This window comes from Bufo gargarizans, chromosome 9 (genome assembly GCF_014858855.1).
Source record: "Bufo gargarizans isolate SCDJY-AF-19 chromosome 9, ASM1485885v1, whole genome shotgun sequence".
NCBI classification, from domain to species: domain Eukaryota; kingdom Metazoa; phylum Chordata; class Amphibia; order Anura; family Bufonidae; genus Bufo; species Bufo gargarizans.
The window spans coordinates 17869170-17890985 of record NC_058088.1 but is presented as its reverse complement, the minus strand read 5'-3'; the positions used below and the strand labels follow the sequence as shown (position 1 = coordinate 17890985).

Genomic DNA, 21816 nt, shown 5'->3' with positions numbered 1-21816 from the left:
TTTTGGCACCAGCACACAAAAAGTGGCAAAACAAACACCTGCCCGTCTGGGCTCTAACTAATACACAGTAGTTTTCCTTGACTCACCTCTAAGCACAGCTTATAGACAGGGTCTCAGGCTCCAAGCTTTAGCAGGTTTGCTCATCAGACACAAGTCCAGACCGGGAAGAGATCAGGCTTCCTCAGCCATCTACGGTCTAGCAGCCTCCAGGCTGTGACCACACCAGCACCCTTGGGGGGAGATGGTCCAGAAGTTCTCCCGACTCTGACCGTGTGACACTCTTTCTGTAGGCATCGCTGGGCCCCCCAAAGTTCAGGCTTTACAAAGCCTCATGGCCCCTCAGTGCTCCTGGCTGAGACCACACAGAGCCTCTGTAGGCCTCTGTTTCCAAGTTTTCTCTTCCCAGACTGACACACAGAGGGTTGGTTTTATTCCTCTTTAATTACATCAGGCCTCACCTTTGATGACCTTAGGTTAGGGGAAAGACGTGCCGTGGAATTGGGGTGGACTGGGAAGGTCCCTCTACCAAACCTACCTTCTCAGTCTAAATAAAATCCAGACCTTGTACTTAAACAAAATAGCTTCAGCAAACATCTTCCTAGGTTTTACTTATCTCAGCCAGTTGAGGAACCTGGGTGAGATATACACCCCTTCCAGGACTTTTACTGTACACATCACCACAGGGGTTTACTTGAAATTGGATTACCCCTTTAAGTTAAAGGTACCTTCTTGGAAGTTGGGTCCAAGGTTTATTGGTCCATATAAGATCATGGCCATTATTAATCCTGTAGCTTTTTGTCTTGAACTTCCTCAGGTTCTGAAAATACATAATGTGTTTCATAAATCTTTGAAGAGATATGTTGAACCTTTGGAGCCGTATTCCTTGCCACCCGCTTCTCTCATGGTGGATGGTAGTTTGGAATTCCAGATTACCAAAATAATTGACTCTCGAACTCTCCGTAGATCTCTTCGGTATCTTGTTCACTGGAAGGGTTGTGGACCTGAGGAGAGGATGTGGGTACTGGCATCTGACGTGAATGCCAGTCATTTGGTGATAGCTTTTCACAGGTCTCAACCAGATAAGGTCGGTCCTGGGTGCCCAGAGGTCACTCGTAGAAGGTGGGGGGGGGGTTCTGTCAGGTACGTACTGAGACATATGGATGTCCCCAAACAGTGAGTGGTAGGAGATCTTTGAGAAGTGGTTTGATTTGACAGGTTTACCTTGTGGATCAATAGGCGTCTGTGTTGTTTCTGGTACTGGCCACACCCTTAACCTCCAGGTGTTGCTATTGTGGTCATTTAACATTCCCTATTTATAGTTGTTTCTCCCACAATGCTGTGCGGTTTATAGCTTCAGTTGGACCTGTGGATAATTGGTGTTTGCATCTCGGCTGAGTTCCTGGTGCTGCCATAGCTTCTTGAAATTTAAGTGCTACCTTTCCCTTTGTATTTTGGCTTTTCTGTGTGTTGCATTTCTTAGTTGTTTTGTATTAGGCCTTAGGGAGACTCCCGTTTATCCTTCCTTTTGGAGGAACAGGATGTCTCATTCCTGTCATTAGTACCAGGGACCTTTAGGGTTAGATAGGACTTTAGGTATTCCTGAACTCACCAACTCTGGGGTCTGTTCATACTGGTAGTCAGTCAGGGCTTTGATTAGGGTTGTCATTGGGAGGTGTCCATCTTCCTTCGCTAGTTTTCAGGCCTTATTTCCTTTCCCCTTTCCCTCCTATGTTCGGTGTGGGGTTTCCCTCCCACACTAGAGCGTGACATTGATATAGACATTCTCTTTCCTCATCTCCTCCATTCGGACCAGACCACCATGGCAAATTTTTCCATCATCACACAGCTTAGATCCCTCTCTTTTTCCATCATCTTCCTACTCCTGATGCCACAACATTGTGATCCTGCTGCCACTCCCAATACTGTGCCCTCCAGTACCCCAAATACTATACTTATAAAATAACAGTGTCATACAAATAGTCCCCAGAGAGCTCCAAAAAGTCACACCAATAGTAATAATTCTCTTATGGGCACCTAACTACGGTGAAGAGTTCACAATGTTGGCATAACTACTATGAAGGGGGCACAATGTGGGCATTACTACTGTGATGGGGCACAATGTGGGCATAACTACTGTGAAAGGGGCACAATGTGGTCATATGTACTGTGAGGGGGCACAATATGGGTATAAATACACTGAGTGGCAACCAATGTGGGCATTACTACGGTGAATGGGAACAATGTGGGCATTGCTACAATGGTGGGGCACATGTGGGCATAACTACTGTGTGGGGGCACAAAGGAGGAATAATTACTATGTGGGGGCACTAAAGGGAGTAGGTGGGATTGGGTGTGTGTAGTTATGTATTGGGCAGCGTTAAAGGTGTGGCTTATTATACAGATATTTGCCACTCTGCTATTGTCCCTTATTGTGATTTTCAGAAGTTGGGCGGTATGGTCTTTTGCAGTCCATGCCTCAATCAGTCAGAGCTGTTTCGGTGGCACGAGTGGGACCTACGCAGGTTGTGTTAATAATGTATGGCTGTCCTATTCATAATAATGTTCTGATACTCCCCACCACCTGCAAATCTCAAAGATTTCCACAGTAAATTAGGATGAGTTTCCCCATTTTCTGGTGAACTGAGTGATTTGTCTGTCTCTCCTCTCTGCAAATACCTGTTGTGACATTAGCCCCAGCTATTCACTTGACCTTAGCCCCAGCTATACAAACAGTACTCATCAGTGGCAGGTAGGTGTATATATATATATATATATATATATATATATACACACACACATATATATACAGTATATATATATATATATATATATATATATATATGCCCCATTGTTGTGTGCAGGGGCGTACATAGAAATCATTGGGCCCCATAGCAAGAATTTAGATTGGGCCCCTATGCCCGTTCCTAGTCTCTAATTTGTATACAAGTTAGCAAGAACAATTTAGAGTCAGTTTGGGTTACCTTGCAGCTTGATAATCATAAGGTAACTCGTGTAGGTGTGATATATAGACCACCTAGCCAAGTCAAAGAATTAGATGATCTACTAGTTGAGGAAATAGCTAAAATGACATTGAAGGGGGAAGTTATCATTATGGGAGACTTCAATCTTCCAGATGTAAACTGGAAAACCAAAATAGCTAGTTCTGCCAGGAGTACAGATATTCTAAATTCCCTACTGGGATTATCTCTACAGCAAGTAGTGGAGGAGCCAACCCGGAAGGAGGCCATTTTAGATTTAGTATTCACAAATGGGAATTTGGTATCTGATATTACTGTAGGGGAAAGCTTGGGATCTAGTGATCACCAGTCAGTGTGGTTTACTATAAGTACAGTGACTGAGTCACACCACACAAAAACTAAAGTTTTAGATTTTAGAAAAACAGACTTTTCTAAAATTAGATTAGTCGTATACGAGTACCTATCAGACTGGAACAGTTTCATTGGAGTCCAGGAGAAATGGGACTACTTAAAAATGGCACTATTGAAGGCAACAGAAAATTGCATTAGGCTTGTCCAGTGGCGTAGCGTGGGTTGCCAGCACCCGGGGCGAGCCATGTATTGCGCCCCCCCCCCCCTCCCAACCTGTGGACACGCCCCTTTTACAGCTAATGTAGCAGTCCTATGTAACACCACAGATAACATGGTGACAACGCTCTAAGTACAGATGATGTAGTAGATGGGTATAAGGCCCCAGAATTCAGAACACGCACAGTGTGACCTGAAGTCTGGGGCCAGGATGCAGCAGGGATGCGCCAAATTCTCAATCCACCCCCCCCCCCAACCCTACCGTATAACAAATATGTGTTTGGACATTACATACATCACTACAAAATATACAGTATAATACAGCACCACATACCTCATCCATCCAGTGACGTCTCCTGTGATGTAGACTTTCCTCAGCATCTTCATTCAGAGATAAGACCGCCATGACACCTTCTTTCAGCCACGTCACATCTCTGCAGAGTTTTATTAATATTAGTTATTATTATTATATATAATGCCCCACTCTGTATAATGACCCCTCTGTAATATTAGGATATATAATGGGCCATTATATATCCTAATACAGAGGGGGCCATTATATATAATAATTATCCAGAGGGTCCATTATATATCCTAATATTACAGAGGGGTCATTATATATAATAATTATACAGAGGGGCATTATATATATATAATATTAATACAGAGGGGGCCATTATATATCCTAATATTACAGAGGGGTCACTATATATAATATACAGAGAGGCCATTATATATTATAGTTATACAGAAGGGGCCATAATAAATAATAATTATACAAAGGAGCCATTATATATTATACAGAGGGGCCATTATATATTATAATAATACAGAGGGGCCATTATATATTATAATAATACAGAGGGGCCATTATATATTATAGTTATACAGAAGGGGCCATAATAAATAATAATTATACAAAGGAGCCATTATATATTATACAGAGGGGCCATTATATATTATATTAATACAGAGGGGCCATTATATATCCTAATATTACAGAGGGGCCATTATATATTATAGTTATACAGAGAGGCTATTAATAATGGGCCCTCTGTATAATTATTATATATTATGGCCCCCTTGTATAATTCTAATATATAATGGCCCCTCTGTATTATTATAATATATAATGGCCCCTCTGTATTATTATAATGGCCCCTCTGTATAATATATAATGGCTCCTTTGTATAATTATTATTTATTATGGCCCCCTCTGTATAACTATAATATATAATGGCCTTCTGTATAATGTATCATGGCCCCTCTGTATAATATAAAACGGTACCCATTCTTTAAATATACTGGCCACCTCCATAGTGCCCCCAGTATGGCCCCCAGTACTTACATAAAAAAAAAAAAAAAGTACTCACCTCTCTTCATCACCTCTTGCAGTCTTTGCTTGGGCGTCCCGGCGCAGGCGGTCAGGAACACATCACCGTGGCCTCCTGCGCCGCGTCATCGCGTCATCTCGCGAGACCCGGCGCAGGCAGTCAGGAACACATCACCGTGGCCTCCTGCGCCGCGTCATCGCGTCATCTCGCGAGACCCGGCGCAGGCAGTCAGGAACACATCACCGTGGCCTCCTGCGCCGCGTCATCTCGCGAGACCCGGCGCAGGCAGTCAGGAACACATCACCGTGGCCTCCTGCGCCGCGTCATCGCGTCATCTCGCGAGACCCGGCGCAGGAGGTCACGGTCATATAATCACGATCTCCTGGACTCCTGCGCCGCTCTACTGCGTTTTAAAGCTTGAGGCCAGGCGGAACGGAGGGGATGGGAGCCATAGGCTTCCATCACCCTCATTTTACTGCCTTCTGCCTGGCGCCCCCTACAATTTGGCGCCCGGGGCAACGGCCCCCCTGGCCCCCCCCACGCTACGCCCCTGGGCTTGTCAGTAAAAGCAAAAAAAGGAAGAGACCACTGTGGTACTCAACAGAAGTGGCCAAAATCGTTAAAAACAAAAAGATAGCATTTAGGAATTATATTAAAAAAAAAACAAAACGAGGATGACAGACAAATTTATAAGATTAGGCAGAGAGAGGCCAAACAAGTTATAAGAGCTTCTAAAGCTCAGGCAGAAGAGAAATTAGCTCAGTCAGGGAAAAAATGCGATAAGGCATTCTTCAGATACATAAATGAAAAAAGGAAACTAAAACAAGGAATTACCAAATTAAAAACTAAAGAAGGAAGGTATATGGAAGAAGATGAAGAACTAGCTGACTGCCTCAATGAATACTTCTGCTCAGTTTTTACAAAGGAAAATGAAGGAGAAGGACCTCAGTTAGGAAAAAAGACGAATGAATCTTTTGATGCATGTGTCTTTACAGAGGAAGAGGTTCTAAGTCAACTGTCTAAAATTAATACAAATAAGTCACAGGGGCCTGATGGGATACACCCAAAGCTATTAAAAGAGCTCAGCGGTGAACTAGCAAAACCATTAACAGATTTATTTAACCAATCACTGGCAACAGGAGTCGTCCCAGAAGATTGAAATTCACAAGAAAGGTAGTAGGGAGGAATCGGGCAACTATAGGCCAGTAAGCCTGACATCAATAGTGGGGAAATTAATGGAAACCATACTTAAGGAGAGGATTGTGGACCATCTAAAATCCCATGGATTGAAAGATGAAAAACAGCATGGGTGTACTTCAGGGAGATCATGTCAAACTAATCTTATTCATTTTTTTTTAATGGGTGACTAAAATATTAGATGGAGGAGGTGCAGTAGACATCACTTATCTAGACTTTAGTAAGGCTTTTGATACTGTCCCACATAGAAGGCTTATCAATAAAGTGCAGTCATTGGGCTTGGACTCCCATATTGTTGAATGGATTAGGCAGTGGCTGAGGGACAGACACCAGAGGGTTGTAGTCAATGGAGTATATTCAGACCAAGGTCTTGTTACGAGTGGGGTACCTCAGGGATCTGTTCTGGGACCCATATTGTTTAATATCTTTATCAGCGAAATTGCAGAAGGCCTCGATGGTAAGGTGCGTCTTTTTGCTGATGACACAAAGATTTGTAACAGGGTTGATGTTCCTGGAGGGATACACCAAATGGAAAAGGACTTAGGAAAACTAGAGGAATGGTGAAAAATCTGGCAAATAAAATGTAATGTTGATAAGTGCAAGATAATGCACCTGGGGTGTAAAAACCCAAGAGCAAAATATACAATCAGTGATCCAGTCCTAACCTCTGTATCTGAGGAAAGGGATTTAGGGGTCATTATTTCAGAAGACTTAAAGGTAGGCAGACAATGTCATAGAGCAGCGGGAAATGCTAGAAGAATGCTTGGGTGTATAGGGAGAGGCATTACCAGTAGACAGAGGGAGGCGCTCAGGCCGCTCTACAGAGCACTAGTGAGACCTCATTTGGAGTATTGTGCTCAGTACTGGAGACCATATCTCCAGAAGGATATAGATACTTTGGAGAGAGTTCAGAGAAGAGCTACTAAACTGGTACATGGATTGCAGGATAAAACTTACCAGGAAAGATTAAAGGACCTTAACATGTATAGCTTGGAAGAAAGACGAGACAGAGGGGATATGATAGAAAATGCTAAATACATAAAGGGAATCAACAAGGTAAAAGAGGAGAGAATATTTAAAAGAAGAAAAACTGCTACAAGAGGACATAGTTTTAAATTAGAGGGGCAAAGGTTTAAAACTAATATCAGGAAGTATTACTTTACTGAGAGAGTAGTGGATGCATGGAATAGCCTTCCTGCAGAAGTGGTAGCTGCAAATACAGTGGAGGAGTTTAAGCATGCATGGGATAGGCATAAGGCCATCCTTCATATAAGATAGGGCCAGAGGCTATCCAAAGTATTCAGTATATTGGGCAGACTAGATGGGCCAAATGGTTCTTATCTGCCGACACTTTCTATGTTTCTCCCACTATACGCCCTGGTTCCTCTCACTACTCTCCCTAACTTCTCCCCTCCCCACCTCATGCAGCAGTACTTTCCTCTACAAATTGGCAGTACTCATGCCGGAACCCAACAGACCCATTATAGTGAATGGGATCTGGTAGGTCCTGGCGGTGTTCAGCATATTTTGACAAGAATCTGGGGCGTTACATCATGTAATACCACCCAACTTTCCTGCTGTCCAGCATGGCACATGCGCAGACATGAGAAAAGTGTGAGGAAGCGAGTGCCCCCCTCCCCCATCCTCTGTGTCATGCAGGACAGCTGGGAGACACTGACATTACTCGCTATCCTGCATGACACATGTGCAGAGACAGGAGTCTCTGGGAAAGCTGGGTGAACCCCTTCCCCTGCCTTTCCATGTTCTTATTATCTGCATTTAGGCCTTGCAGGATAGCAGGAAATCTGAGGGACATTACATGATGTAATAGCACCCAGCTTTTCTGCTGTCCTGCATGGCACATGTGGAGAGACATGAGAATAGTCTGAGAAAGCTGAATAACACAACTCCCACCTACCCCCATATCTTCTCATGCCTCTGCACTGGTGCCATGCAGGACATCAGGAAAGTGGAGTCACATTACAGCTTTCCTCCTGTTCTGAATGGCCTATGTGCAGAGGAATAGCCTGGGAAAGCTGAGTGACCCCCTTCCTCCACACACATACACCTCTGCACTGTCCTCACCTACAAGTCGTCACTTACTTCATTACTGGTGGGGTTGTGGAAGTCCAGAGGAATCAGACGTGGTGGAGCTAGCAGGCGGGAGGTGGAGCTAGGAGGTAAGAGGCGGGGCTAGTAGACGGGAAACTGTTCGGAAGATGGGCGGGGATTCTCCTCCACTGCAGGCCCCTCTTCCTCACAGGCCCCATAGCCGCTGCGTGGTCTGCCTATATAATAGGTACGCCACTGGTTGTGTGTGTATAGATATATATATATATATACAGGTCCTTCTAAAAAAATTAGCATATTGTGATAAAGTTCATTATTTTCTGTAATGTACTGATAAACATTAGACTTTCATATATTTTAGATTCATTACACACCAACTGAAGTAGTTCAAGCCTTTTATTGTTTTAATATTGATGATTTTGGCATACAGCTCATGAAAACCCAAAATTCCTATCTAAAAAAATTAGCATATTTCATCCGAACAATAAAAGAAAAGTGTTTTTAATACAAAAAAAGTCAACCTTCAAATAATTATGTTCAGTTATGCACTCAATACTTGGTCGGGAATCCTTTTGCAGAAATGACTGCTTCAATGCGGCGTAGCATGGAGGCAATCAGCCTGTGGCACTGCTGAGGTGTTATGGAGGCCCAGGATGCTTCGATAGCGGCCTTAAGCTCATCCAGAGTGTTGGGTCTTGCGTCTCTCAACTTTCTCTTCCCAATATCCCACAGATTCTCTATGGGGTTCAGGTCAGGAGAGTTGGCAGGCCAATTGACCACAGTAATACCATGGTCAGTAAACCATTTACCAGTGGTCTTGGCGCTGTGAGCAGGTGCCAGGTCGTGCTGAAAAATGAAATCTTCATCTCCATAAAGCTTTTCAGCAGATGGAAGCATGAAGTGCTCCAAAATCTCCTGATAGCTAGCTGCATTGACCCTGCCCTTGATAAAACACAGTGGACCAACACCAGCAGCTGACATGGCACCCCAGACCATCACTGACTGTGGGTACTTGACACTGGACTTCAGGCATTTTGGCATTTCCCTCTCCCCAATCTTCCTCCAGACTCTGGTACCTTGATTTCCGAATGACATGCAACAGTCCAGTGCTGCTTCTCTGTAGCCCAGGTCAGGCGCTTCTGCCGCTGTTTCTGGTTCAAAAGTGGCTTGACCTGGGGAATGCGGCACCTGTAGCCCATTTCCTGCACACGCCTGTACACGGTGGCTCTGGATTTTTCTACTCCAGACTCAGTCCACTGCTTCCGCAGGTCCATCAAGGTCTGGAATCGGTCCTTCTCCACAATCTTCCTCAGGGTCCGGTCACCTCTTCTCGTTGTGCAGCGTTTTCTGCCACACTTTTTCCTTCCCACAGACTTCCCACTGAGGTGCCTTGATACAGCACTCTGGGAACAGCCTATTCGTTCAGAAATTTCTTTCTGTGTCTTACCCTCTTGCTTGAGGGTGTCAATGATGGCCTTCTGGACCGCAGTCAGGTCGGCAGTCTTACCCATGATTGCGGTTTTGAGTAATGAACCAGGCTGGGAGTTTTTAAAAGCCTCAGGAATCTTTTGCAGGTGTTTAGAGTTAATTAGTTGATTCAGATGATTAGGTTAATAGCTCATTTAGAGAACCTTTTCATGATATGCTAATTTTGTGAGATAGGAATTTTGGGTTTTCATGAGCTGTATGCCAAAATCATCAATATTAAAACAATAAAAGGCTTGAACTACTTCAGTTGGTGTGTAATGAATCTAAAATATATGAAAGTCTAATGTTTATCAGTACATTACAGAAAATAATGAACTTTATCACAATATGCAAATTTTTTGAGAAGGACCTGTATATATATATATACCCTGAATGGCTAAGTGGGGATATAGTTTTACATTATGTATGTGTATGTATATAATATAATGTTAAGGGATAGATATTGCTTATTAATATCAATAGTTGTTATCAACAGCAATATCTGGGGTTACTGGTATGAAAAGGGCGGAATATTACCAATTAGCAGATGATATCAGATTGCGGTATACCACAGCTACAGTATGCAGGGCCGGACTGGGGATAAAAACCAGCCCAGGAAAAAGTTGCATACCAGCCCCACAGCATCGCGTCATTATTTACTTGTTTATAAAAGGGGAAAGCGTTCATTTTAAAACACGTGTAAACACGAATATGAACTTTGCCCCACGATAGCTCTTTTGTAGAACCCCCATTGTTCATATTATCACAGTGTTTTCCCAACCAGGATGCCTCCAACTGTTGCAAAACTACAACTCTCAGCATGCTCAGACAGTGTTTTACCACGCCCTTTGACCCGCCCCTTTTTTGTTGGCCACCAATTTGCCAGTAGCCCCCATATCATGTGCCAATAGCCCCCATATCATGTGCCAATAGCCCCCATATCATGTGCCAGTAGCCCCCATATCATGTGCCAATAGCCCCCATATCATGTGCCAGTAGCCCCCATATCATGTGCCAGTAGCCCCCATATCATGTGCCAATAGCCCCCATATCATGTGCCAATAGCCCCCATATCATGTGCCAATAGCCCCATATCATGTGCCAATAGCCCCCATATCATGTGCCAATAGCCCCCATATCATGTGCCAATAGCCCCCTTATGTGCCAGTAACCCCCCTTATGTGCCAGTAGCCGCCCCTTATCATGTGCCAGTAGCCCCCATATCATGTGCCAATAGCCCTCATATCATGTGCCAATAGCCCCCATATCATGTGCCAATAGCCCCCATATCATGTGCCAATAGCCCCCATATCATGTGCCAGTAGCCCCTTATCATGTGCCAATAGCTCCATTATCATGTGCCAATAGCCCCCATATCATGTGCCAATAGCCCCCATATCATGTGCCAATAGCCCCCATATCATGTGCCAATAGCCCCCATATCATGTGCCAATAGCTCCCATATCATGTGCCAATAGCTCCCATATCATGTGCCAGTAGCCCCATATCATGTGCCAGTAGCCCCCATATCATGTGCCAATAGCCCCCATATCATGTGCCAATAGCTCCCATATCATGTGCCAATAGCTCCCATATCATGTGCCAGTAGCCCCATATCATGTGCCAGTAGCCCCCATATCATGTGCCAGTAGCCCCCCTTATCATGTGCCAGTAGCCCCCATATCATGTGCCAATAGCTCCCATATCATGTGCCAGTAGCCCCATATCATGTGCCAGTAGCCCCCATATCATGTGCCAATAGCCCCCATATCATGTGCCAATAGCCCCCATATCATGTGCCAATAGCTCCCATATCATGTGCCAATAGCTCCCATATCATGTGCCAGTAGCCCCATATCATGTGCCAGTAGCCCCCATATCATGTGCCAATAGCCCCCTTATATGCCAGTAACCCCCCTTATGTGCCAGTAGCCCCCCCTTATCATGTGCCAGTAGCCCCCATATCATGCGCCAATAGCCCTCATATCATGTGCCAATAGCCCTCATATCATGTGCCAATAGCCCTCATATCATGTGCCAATAGCCCCCATATCATGTGCCAATAGCCCCCATATCATGTGCCAATAGCCCCCATATCATGTGCCAATAGCCCCCATATCATGTGCCAATAGCCCCCATATCATGTGCCAATAACCCCTATATCATGTGCCAATAGCCCCCATATCATGTGCCAGTAGCCCCCATATCATGTGCTAGTTGCCCCCATATCATGTGCCAGTAGCCCCCATATCATGTGCCATTTTGCCCCCATATCATGTGCCAGTAGCCCCCATATCATGTGCCAGTAGCCCCCATATCTTGTGCCTGTAGCCCCCATATATTGTGCCAGTAGCCCCCATATCATGTGCCAGTAGCCCCCATATCATGTGCCAGTAGCCCCCATATCATGTGCCACTAGCCCCCATATCATGTGCCAGTAGCCCCCATATCTTGTGCCAATAGCCCCCATATCATGTGCCAGTAGTCCCCATATCATGTGCCAGTAGCCCCCATATCATGTGCCAGTATCCCCCATATCATGTGCCAGTAGCCCCCTTATCATGTGCCATTAGCCCCCATATCATGTGCCAGTAGCCCCCATATCATGTGCCAGTAACCCCCCTTTATGTGCCAGTAGCCGCCCCTTATGTGCCAGTAACCCCCCTTATCATGTGCCAGTAGCCCCCATATCATGTGCCAATAGCTCCCATATCATGTGCCAGTAGCCCCCATATCATGTGCCAGTAGCCCCCATATCATGTGCCAGTAGCCCCCATATCATGTGCCAGTAGCCCCCCTTTATGTGCCAGTAGCCGCCCCTTATGCGCCAGTAACCCCCCTTATCATGTGCCAGTAGCCCCCATATCATGTGCCAGTAGCCGCCATATTATGTGCTAGTAGGCCCCCTTATCATGTGCCAGTAGCCGCCATATTATGTGCTAGTAGGCACCCCCTTATCATGTGCCATGTGACCGGATTTAAATAGTCCGGCAGTGGAGCGCTCATGAGTGGAGCCAAGCAGCCCCCCTGAGAAGCCAGAATCTACCCCAGGAGGACGAGCAAGCAAGCATTAACCCCTGGAAAATGAGCACACAAGCAAGGATCTTCCCCTAGGAACAAGCATTAACCCCGGGAGAATCCTTGGATGGGTGAGTAACTCTTTCCCTACCCCCCTAGACCAACGAGCATTATTATTAACCCTATCATTCCCTAAATCCCACTGCTACCAATATTATTAACCCTTTCCCTATATACCACTGCATTACCCTATATCACCAACACCATATCCTTTTAACCCCTGCATTACCCTATACCACCAACCCCATATCCTTTTAACCCCTGCATTTGCCCCAGATTGTATTTAACCCTTTCCACCCTGTAGGGACAGCGTGTAGTTAGGTTTGGGAGGGTGCTGCTACTACGTGTGAGTGTATATTTAGATTTTGGGGTGGAATTGTAGACTGTATTGTGTTAGTGTAGGTAGATATAGCATAGTGCTGTTAGTGTATTACTGTGTGCGTTTATATGTATATATATTTATATAACCTTTGATATAAATATATATAGACATAGCAGAAATAATTGACTGTAGACTTGTAATTGTTTAATGAATACTTTATTGTTCAAGCACAGTTTATAGTCTTTTGTCGCCGCCGTCATTCAGCGCACGCAGTTCAGGAAAAGGTAGAGCAACAGGGAGAATAAAGAATAAACAGGTGGAGTCAACAATAGCATGATTTTAATATAACTAATATTAACCCAAAATATTAATAATTCATATTTCCTTTTACAGGAGGAGTTTCCCCATTTTCTGGTGAACTGAGTGATTTGGCCGTCTCCTCTTCTCTGCAAATACCTGTTGTGACATTGAACTATTTCTACAGAAATTGACTTGACCTTAGCCCCAGCTATTTAAACAGTAGTCATCCCTCAGCGAGGCTCAGACACAGGAGGAGAGGCGAGCAGACAGACGACGGGGCGTGTATGGGAGACAACCGCTACAAGATGTCACCTCTGATTCTCCTCAGCCAAATAGCATGTAAGTAACAGGAGATGGATAGGGGTTAACAGGTGGAGATGGTTTTATGGCAGCAAGAAATACATTATAGCAAGGGCAGCTTCCATACAAGGATCTTCATTGAAGAGTTCCCCACTTTAGGTTATGCTCACATCTCCATTGTGAACTCCAGTAGCCAGAGTTCACCATCAGCCAACCTAAATTTTTTATTTTTTCTGGACAAATGATCCAAAAATCATGGACAGCCAACAAATTGGAACATTATAATAAACTATAAAGATTATAGGTAAAACATCTCTGTAGGTCAGAGACGAATACTGAACACCTTACCAGCATTTACTGTGAGCTCAAAAGTCCTGAGAATTACAGTCAAAGTGAGCTGCTCAAGTACCACAAGCAACATCAAATTTTTTCATGGAGATTGGAAAAAAGTCCCCCATTTTTACGGACTGTCCAGGAATTTCTGGACGGTTGGCAACCCTGACCACGAGTTGTGTGTCGCCGGATCCCCAGTGACTATAATGGCATCCACCGGGGATCCAGCTATGGTTCCAGACCTTCTCCCTGATGAGCCAGCTCAATAGAACCGGTGAAACAAATTGCACTGAGGGCATTAGCTTGTAGGGCAAGGTATACAGTACTGGGATAGGTTACGGCACCAGATCCAGGATCTTTGTCTGGAGGGATTAGCTTTATCTGCTTCCTTAGCCTGCACATAGGGTAAGATAGGAGCACTTTGCAGCCATATTATTTTGTGACCCCCAGGTCCGACACCAAAGACCTAATAAAAGGGCGCTTTTTGCGTTGACCCACTGGTTGCATGGAGTTATTTGGCTCTGATTGGTATCATCTATCCATCTGTTTTAAAGGGGTTGTCATACATCAAACATTGGTGTCATATCACTAGGATATGCCCCCAATGTCAGGTGCAGATCCCACCTTTGAGACCCGCACCTATCTCTAGAACGCTGTACAGCCTCTCTGGGGTGAATTTCTCCTGTAACTGGGGCTACTATGTCAGCCCCAGTTACAGGAGAAATCAAAAGTGAAAAAAAAAAAGTAAAGTTAATGTCCCCCAGAGGTCTTAAAAATTACTTAAAAACTAAGTGTTAAAACAAAAAGGTTTCACATGTAAAAAAAAAAATTCCCCATGTAAGGAATAAAAAAATTTTAGAAATAGAAAAAAATAAACTAAAATAGACATATTTGGTATTGCCGCGTCTGTGACGGTCGGTTCTATAAATATATCACATGATCGACCCAGTCCGATAAACACCATAAAAATAAATAAAAACTGTCAAAAAAAGCAATTTTTGTCACCTTACATCACAAAAAGTGCAACACCAAGTGATCAAAAAGGCGTATGTCCCACAAAATGGCACCAATAAAACAGTCAAAAAATGAGCCCCTACATAAGAAAATCTCTCAAAAAATAAAAATAAACTATAGCTCTCAGAACATGGAGACACCAAAACATAATTTTTTTTGGTTTCAAAAATGCTATTATTGTGTTAAAGTGAAATAAAAAAAAAAGTAAACATATTAGTTATCGCCACGTCCGTAACAACCAGCTCTATAAAAATATCACATGACCTAAACCCTCGGATGAACACCGAAAAAATAATTAAATAAAATAAATGTGTAAAAAAAAATGCCATTTTTGTCACCTTACATCACAAAAAGTGCAACATCAAGTGATCAAAAAGGCGTATGTCCCACAAAATGGTACCATTAAAACCGTCACCTCATTCCGCAAAAAATAAGCTCCTACATAAGAAAATCTCTCAAAAAATAAAAAAACTATAGCTCTCAGAACACGGACACATTAAAACATAGTTTTTTGTTTCAAAAATGCTATTATTGTGTAAAACTTAAATAAATAAGAAAAAGTATACATATTAGGTATCGCCACGTCTGTAACTATCTGCTCTATAAAAATATCACTTGACCGAACTCCTCAGGTGAACGCTGTATAAATAAATAAATAAAAACTGTGCTAAAACAACCAATTTTTTGGTCACCTTGCCCCATAAAGTGTTATAATAAATGATCAAAAAATCATATGTACCCAAAAATAGTACCAATAAAAATGGCACCTTATCTTCTAGTTTCCAAAATGAGGTCACTTCTTGGGAGTTTCTACTGTAAGAGTGCATCAGGGGGGTTTCAAATGGGACATGGCATCTAAAAATCATGTGGCGCTCCTTTTTTCTGCGCCCTGCCGTGTGCCCATACAGCAGTTTATGACCACATGTGGGGTGTTTCTGTAAACCGCAGAATCTGGGTAATAAGTATTAAGTTTTGTTTGGCTTTTAACCATCGATGTGTTAAAGAAAAAATTGGATTAAAATGGAAAATCTGCCAAAAAAGTGAAATTAACAAATTTGATCTCCATTTTCCTTTAATTCTTGTGGAACGCCTAAAGGGTTAAAAAAAGTTAGTAAAATCGGTTTTAAGTAACTTAAGGGGTGTAGTTTCTACAATGGGGTCATTTATGGGGGTATCCACTATGTAGGCTCCACAAAGTGACTTTAGACCTGAACTGGTCCCTAAAAAGTGGGTTTTGGCAATTTTCTTAAAAATTTCAACAATTGCTTCTTAACTTCTAAGCCTTCTAACGTCCTAAAAAATTAATTACATTTCCAAAATGATTCCAACATAAAGTAGACATTTGGGGAATGTTAGGTAATAAATATTTTATGAGGTATCACTTTCTGTTTTAAAAGCAGAGAAATAGAAATTTAGAAAATTGCGCATTTTTCAAAAGTTTTGGTAAATTTGGGATTTTTTTCTTAAATAAAGGTGAAATATATTGACAAAAATTTATGACTATCATGAAGTACAATGTGTCACGAGAAAACAATCTCTGAATGACTTGGAAAAGTAAAAGCGTTCCAAAGTTATTTACCACATAAAGTGAGATATGTCAGATTTGCAAAATTAGGCCTGGTCAGGAAGGGGGCAAATGGCCCAAATGGGAAGTGGTTAAAATTTATATAAAATTTTTTTATGACTTTGACATGCATTGTATTACCTTTCTTGAGTTACAGCCTCCACAGCTGCATTCACAATTCTGCTTGTGGCTAAAGGAATCCATCATTAAGTTTGTTTTCAGACACCACCTTAACGACTACGATGAAGTTAGAGTACTTTCACACTAGCGTTGATCGGATCAGGCAGGCAGTTCCGGCAACAGAACTGCCTGCTGGATCCGGCAAACCGTATGTAAATGGGAATCAGTTTTTTCCAGATCCGTTAGACTGATCTGGTGGTATACCGGATCCGTGTCATCTGGTATCATCCGGAATAACGGATCTGGCATAAATTTTTTTTCAAAGATCAAATGCAAAAATAGCTCCTCCTATATCCCGGCGCAGGCGCAGACCGGAAAACCTGATCCGGCAACCTGATCCGGCAACGCGGCAATTTCCAGAACACTTGGTACTGGATCCGGCATTAATACATCTCTATAGAAATTAATGCCGGGGGCGGCAAGTGCGGTAGTGTTCCGGGATTTTGTCCGGAAAAAATACTGCAGCATACTGCGGTGTTTTGTCCAGTCAAATACCGTACAAGGGACGGAACGGAGGACATCCTGATGCATACTGAACGGATTGCTTTCCATTCAGAATGCATAAGGAAAAAAATGATTTTTTTTTCCGGTATTGAGACCCTTTACCGGATTTCAATACCAGACAAGAATAATGCTAGTGTGAAAGTTCCCCTAATTTACTGCTGTGCATTGCCTGCTGTAAAGACAATGCAAGCACAATGAAGACAAGCTGTACACAGAAAATTAGCTAGGTGATTCCTGCTGCGAAGGGTGCAGAACTGTAAATGCAGCTCTGGATTATAAGACGGGGTGTAATTTAAGGTTGAGATGTGTTAGTGTGCATATTGAGCAAAGATGGCACCAATTCTACAAATCTCTGTCCATATGAACCAAGTTATTTTTCTGCTCTTGGAATGTGTTTTCTTCATCACCGCCATGTCTCTTTGTTTTTAGTGTCCATCGCCGCCCCCGCCAATCAGTGTGATCTTAGTAAAATAGCCATTGCTGGGGGTGCATATAATCTGACCGATGGTGCTAATGTTGGCAGTAAGGTGGTGTACACCTGCCCTGAAGGACAGTACCCGCACCCGTTTCCCTCACGAGAGTGCCTCTTGAACGGTGAATGGTCGAATGCGAAAGAGAAGTCCCAGTGTAGACGTAAGTGACCAAGCATCTGCTGACTGATGCCATTATCAGGGGCATTGCTATAGGGGGTGCACAGGTAGGAGTGGCACCTGGGCCCTGGTGCCTGAAGGCTCTTCTGCCACATCAGATGACAACAGTATTATTGGCACATCGTAGGCGGGATACACAAATTTCATATTTGGGCCTAGCCCAAGAGGTTTCTGGTATTAAAGATCATAATCTGACACCCTGTCCTCTGTCTGGTGCAGGGCTTGGATGGACACTGGGATGTCCTCATTTTCTGTGGCTCGACACTCAGACAGTGGCATTGCGCTGTCAGAGCATGCGCTGAAGGTGCAGCAAGCCCCTGTAGAGAATGGGAGTGGTAGTGGCCTTGATGTAGTGTAGCGTCAAAGTGTCTTTCCTGAGGCTGTCGCTCCCTGGGGTCCAATGTAGTGAAAGTAGTTTTTCTGAAGAATGAGGCTAGACTTGGGACGTAACAAAGTCCTCTTTACTAAGTGCATCTTGAACTTGAGAATACAAATGATATCAGCAGAGTCTTCGTACAATTCTCTTCTGGCCCCAGCGGAGAAGGTATGGCGGCAGGCTGACTTGTTGATGGTCCCACACTTCGATAATACCGACCTAGCAATCCCTTGAAGATTAGGGTGTCCTTTGCCCTTTTCCCCTCACTTTATATCTAGGTAGTGTGTGCTCTATGAGCTGCTTCCACACTCCACGCTCCAACACGCCCCCTCTCCACCTCACTCTCCTCTAGAATGACCTCGACTCTCTAGCTCAGCCCCACACTTGGCAGGAAGTCTAGCCCAATTTTACCAAAGGGGGTAGGAAATGAAATGGTAAGTTCCATTCCTGTTTCAGAACATTGCCAACCATACCGTCTCTGCTGGTGAACCAAGTGCATAACATGTCATTACTATTACATTGCATTAGAGATATGTAAAATAAAATAAACAAGTACAAAATAGTAATACCCCCAACTCTGGGCTATTAGACAGCTTCTCTCACACCCAGTCAGTCATCAGAGCCGGCAGACATCTCACTTTGTGACTGACTGAGGGTGAGAGAAGGCCTCCAGGTACCATGCAACTCAGCTTCAGGTCTTCCAGTCTTTTTTTTTCTTTTTCTTCTTTTTTTTTTTTCTTAAAGAGAGGGGCATGGGTTAGCAGATTTGCGGACATGGCTTAGCGGGATTGGGGTGTGACCTCTAATTTCCGGGCCACCTCTTTGGAGCTTAGAGTGGTCCTCACCCTGGTTCTAGAAAGCTCCATTTATAGTAGTTGTGAGAAGGGTGGAGGTAGGGGGCAGACATGATGTGCTCCTCTTCCTCAGAGTCCAGCTACAAGGCCTGGAGCTTTCTACGTCAACAAGAGCTCCAGGAAATGAAAGAGAGGAAGTTTTGAAAGAGGATCTGGAAGGCCACAGAGTTGGAGTGAGCAAGGTGACCCATCTTGATGCGGTCCAGACCGTATTGCTGCAAAGGGATACCATGTTTAGACACCCTTTGCACCCAGATTAATGGACACTACACCACAGTTTCCAGATAGTAATTGCTAACCGAGATCCCAGACACTTTGGCCACAGAAGAAGTAATTAGAGGTCTATTGCTTGGACATATGGGAGGATTTTGCACTGTGTACAGATAACTGGTGGATATTTTACAACTCCTATTGTGCACACACTAAAGAGAAATTTTTGTTTGGTCTATTCTGGTTAGTCTGGTTACTGACTCTCACCATCACCACACGCTGGCCATTGCACTTCCATTACGTGCCCTGCCTAGCACGCACATGAACATTAACATCAAGGGCACCCCCAAGCTACCATCAGGCATAGAGCTCATGGCTACAGGGAGTGTCAAGAGGGAACACAGGGTGTTTCTCCTTAACTGCACCGACCCCAGGGAGCGACAACCTGAGGGACTACACCATGAAAAATCTTCATTAGAACCACCACCACTCTCATCCTCTGCACCGGCTCCTCAGGGGCTCTCTGCATAGGCATGGCTTCCATATTGAGCATTTATTTGTATGTGTTCCCCCCACAGCCGTGCAGTGCCCCAGACCATTTGTGTTCGAAAATGGAGAGGTCTATCCCAGGAAAGCAAAATATTTGGTCGGGGACGTCCTGAACTTTGAGTGCTGGGAAGGATTTGAAATGTCTGGACCTGAAAAGCGCACTTGTCAGGCAAACGGAAAATGGAGTGAAATTGATGCGAAATGTGACGATAAAGGTACAAATAGGAAAAATGTCTAATAATGTAATATGTAAAATCAGGCTAAATACATAATAATATTATATAACATGTACAATGAATGCTGGACCTGTTTATACTACGAGCAATGCAGACTTTAAAGGGGGTTTAAAGGATAAAAAAAAAAAAAGGTGAATGGAGGGAGGTCTTGCTTGCATAATGTGGTCTCTTTCATTTCGGTGCCTAAGTTCTGGAGATAGGAGCAGAGGTGAGATCCACACTGATCTGACATTTGTGGCATATCCTAGCGATATGCCACAAATGCTGTGATGGGATAACCCCTTCAAATAGATATGGGTTGCAATACTGGACACAGTTGTGGGAAGAAAGTAGACATATTTTTCCATTCCTGTAATAACAGTATTTCTTTGTAGGGGTTTAAAGGCTATGTACACCTTTGGGGGGCAATTTTTTTCTTTATTATTGCATTCTACTTATCTTGAACTAAAAAAAAAAATTCTATTGGTCTTCATAAAAAATATGGAATCCTTTTGTTGTGTACATCGCTGAGATGATGTAGTAGCACCTGTGGATTTTTTCTCTTTTCCAGAACTGACGGGCTCCTTATCTCTACCCTCTGACATCATAAACACTCATTCTAGCTGAGTTCTTATGTTACTGATTAGAATGTGGTTTAAATAAGCGTTTATGACCTCTCAGTAATTAAGAGATAAGGTTTATTAGAGGATCGGCATAAAGTGAAAGTACTAGTCACACAGTTTGAAAAATCCTTTATTAAATATTTTTAATAAAGGCCAACTGAAAATATGATTTATAGCCAACAATGAGTAAAATGCAATCATAAACCGTGGGATAACTCTATGGGATTTTGGCTTCTGATTATAGCAAACAGGACAAATACAGAAACCAAAATATACCACTTAGGGCTCTTTCACACTTGCGTTCTTTTCTTCCGGCATAGAGTTCCGTCGTCGGGGCTCTATGCCGGAAGAATCCTGATCAGTTTTATCCTAATGCATTCTGAATGGAGAGAAATCCATTCAGGATGCATCAGGATGTCTTCAGTTCCAGAACGGAACGTTTTTTTGGCCGGAGAAAATACCGCAGCATGCTGCGCTTTTTGCTCCGGCCAAAAATCCTGAAGACTTGCCGCAAGGCCGGACCTGGAATTAATGCCCATTTAAAGGCATTGATCCGGATCCGGCCTTAAGCTAAACGTCGTTTTGGCGCATTGCCGGATCCGACGTTTAGCTTTTTCTGAATGGTTACCATGGCTGCCGGGGCGCTAAAGTCCTGGCAGCCATGGTAAAGTGTAGTGGGGAGCGGGGAAGCAGCATACTTACCATCCGTGCGGCTCCAGAGTGACGTCAGGGCGCCCCAAGCGCATGGATGACGTGATCGCATGGCACGTCATCCATGCGCATGGGGCACTCTGACATCATTCTGGAGCGCCCCGGGAGCCACACGGACTGTAAGTATACCGCTCCCCACCACTACTATGGCAACCAGGACTTTAACCACCTCCCGACCGCTGTACGCACGGATGCGTCCAGGAGGTGGTTGATCTATTCCTCCTGGACGCATATACGCGTCCTCCCACGATAGCCGAGATTTCCTGTGAACGCGCGCACACAGGCGCGCGCGCTCACAGGAACGGAAGGTAAGCGAGTGGATCTCCAGCCTGCCAGCGGCGATCGCTCGCTGGCAGGCTGGAGATGGGATTTTTTTAACCCCTAACAGGTATATTAGACGCTGTTTTGATAACAGCGTCT

General features: G+C 43.9%; 1 protein-coding gene across 1 annotated transcript in view; it reads left to right on the top strand.

Annotated features, from left to right (window-relative positions):
- The first annotated feature begins 13578 nt into the window (after nt 1-13578).
- Nucleotides 13579-21816, top strand: part of LOC122946789 (complement factor B-like) — an 86955-nt gene continuing 78717 nt past the window's right edge. The window contains exons 1-3 of the mRNA XM_044306599.1: nt 13579-13652; nt 17638-17841; nt 19877-20062. Of these exons, the coding sequence (XP_044162534.1) occupies nt 13598-13652; nt 17638-17841; nt 19877-20062 (445 nt within the window). The 5' untranslated portion in view covers nt 13579-13597. The remainder of the gene's footprint in view (nt 13653-17637; nt 17842-19876; nt 20063-21816) is intronic.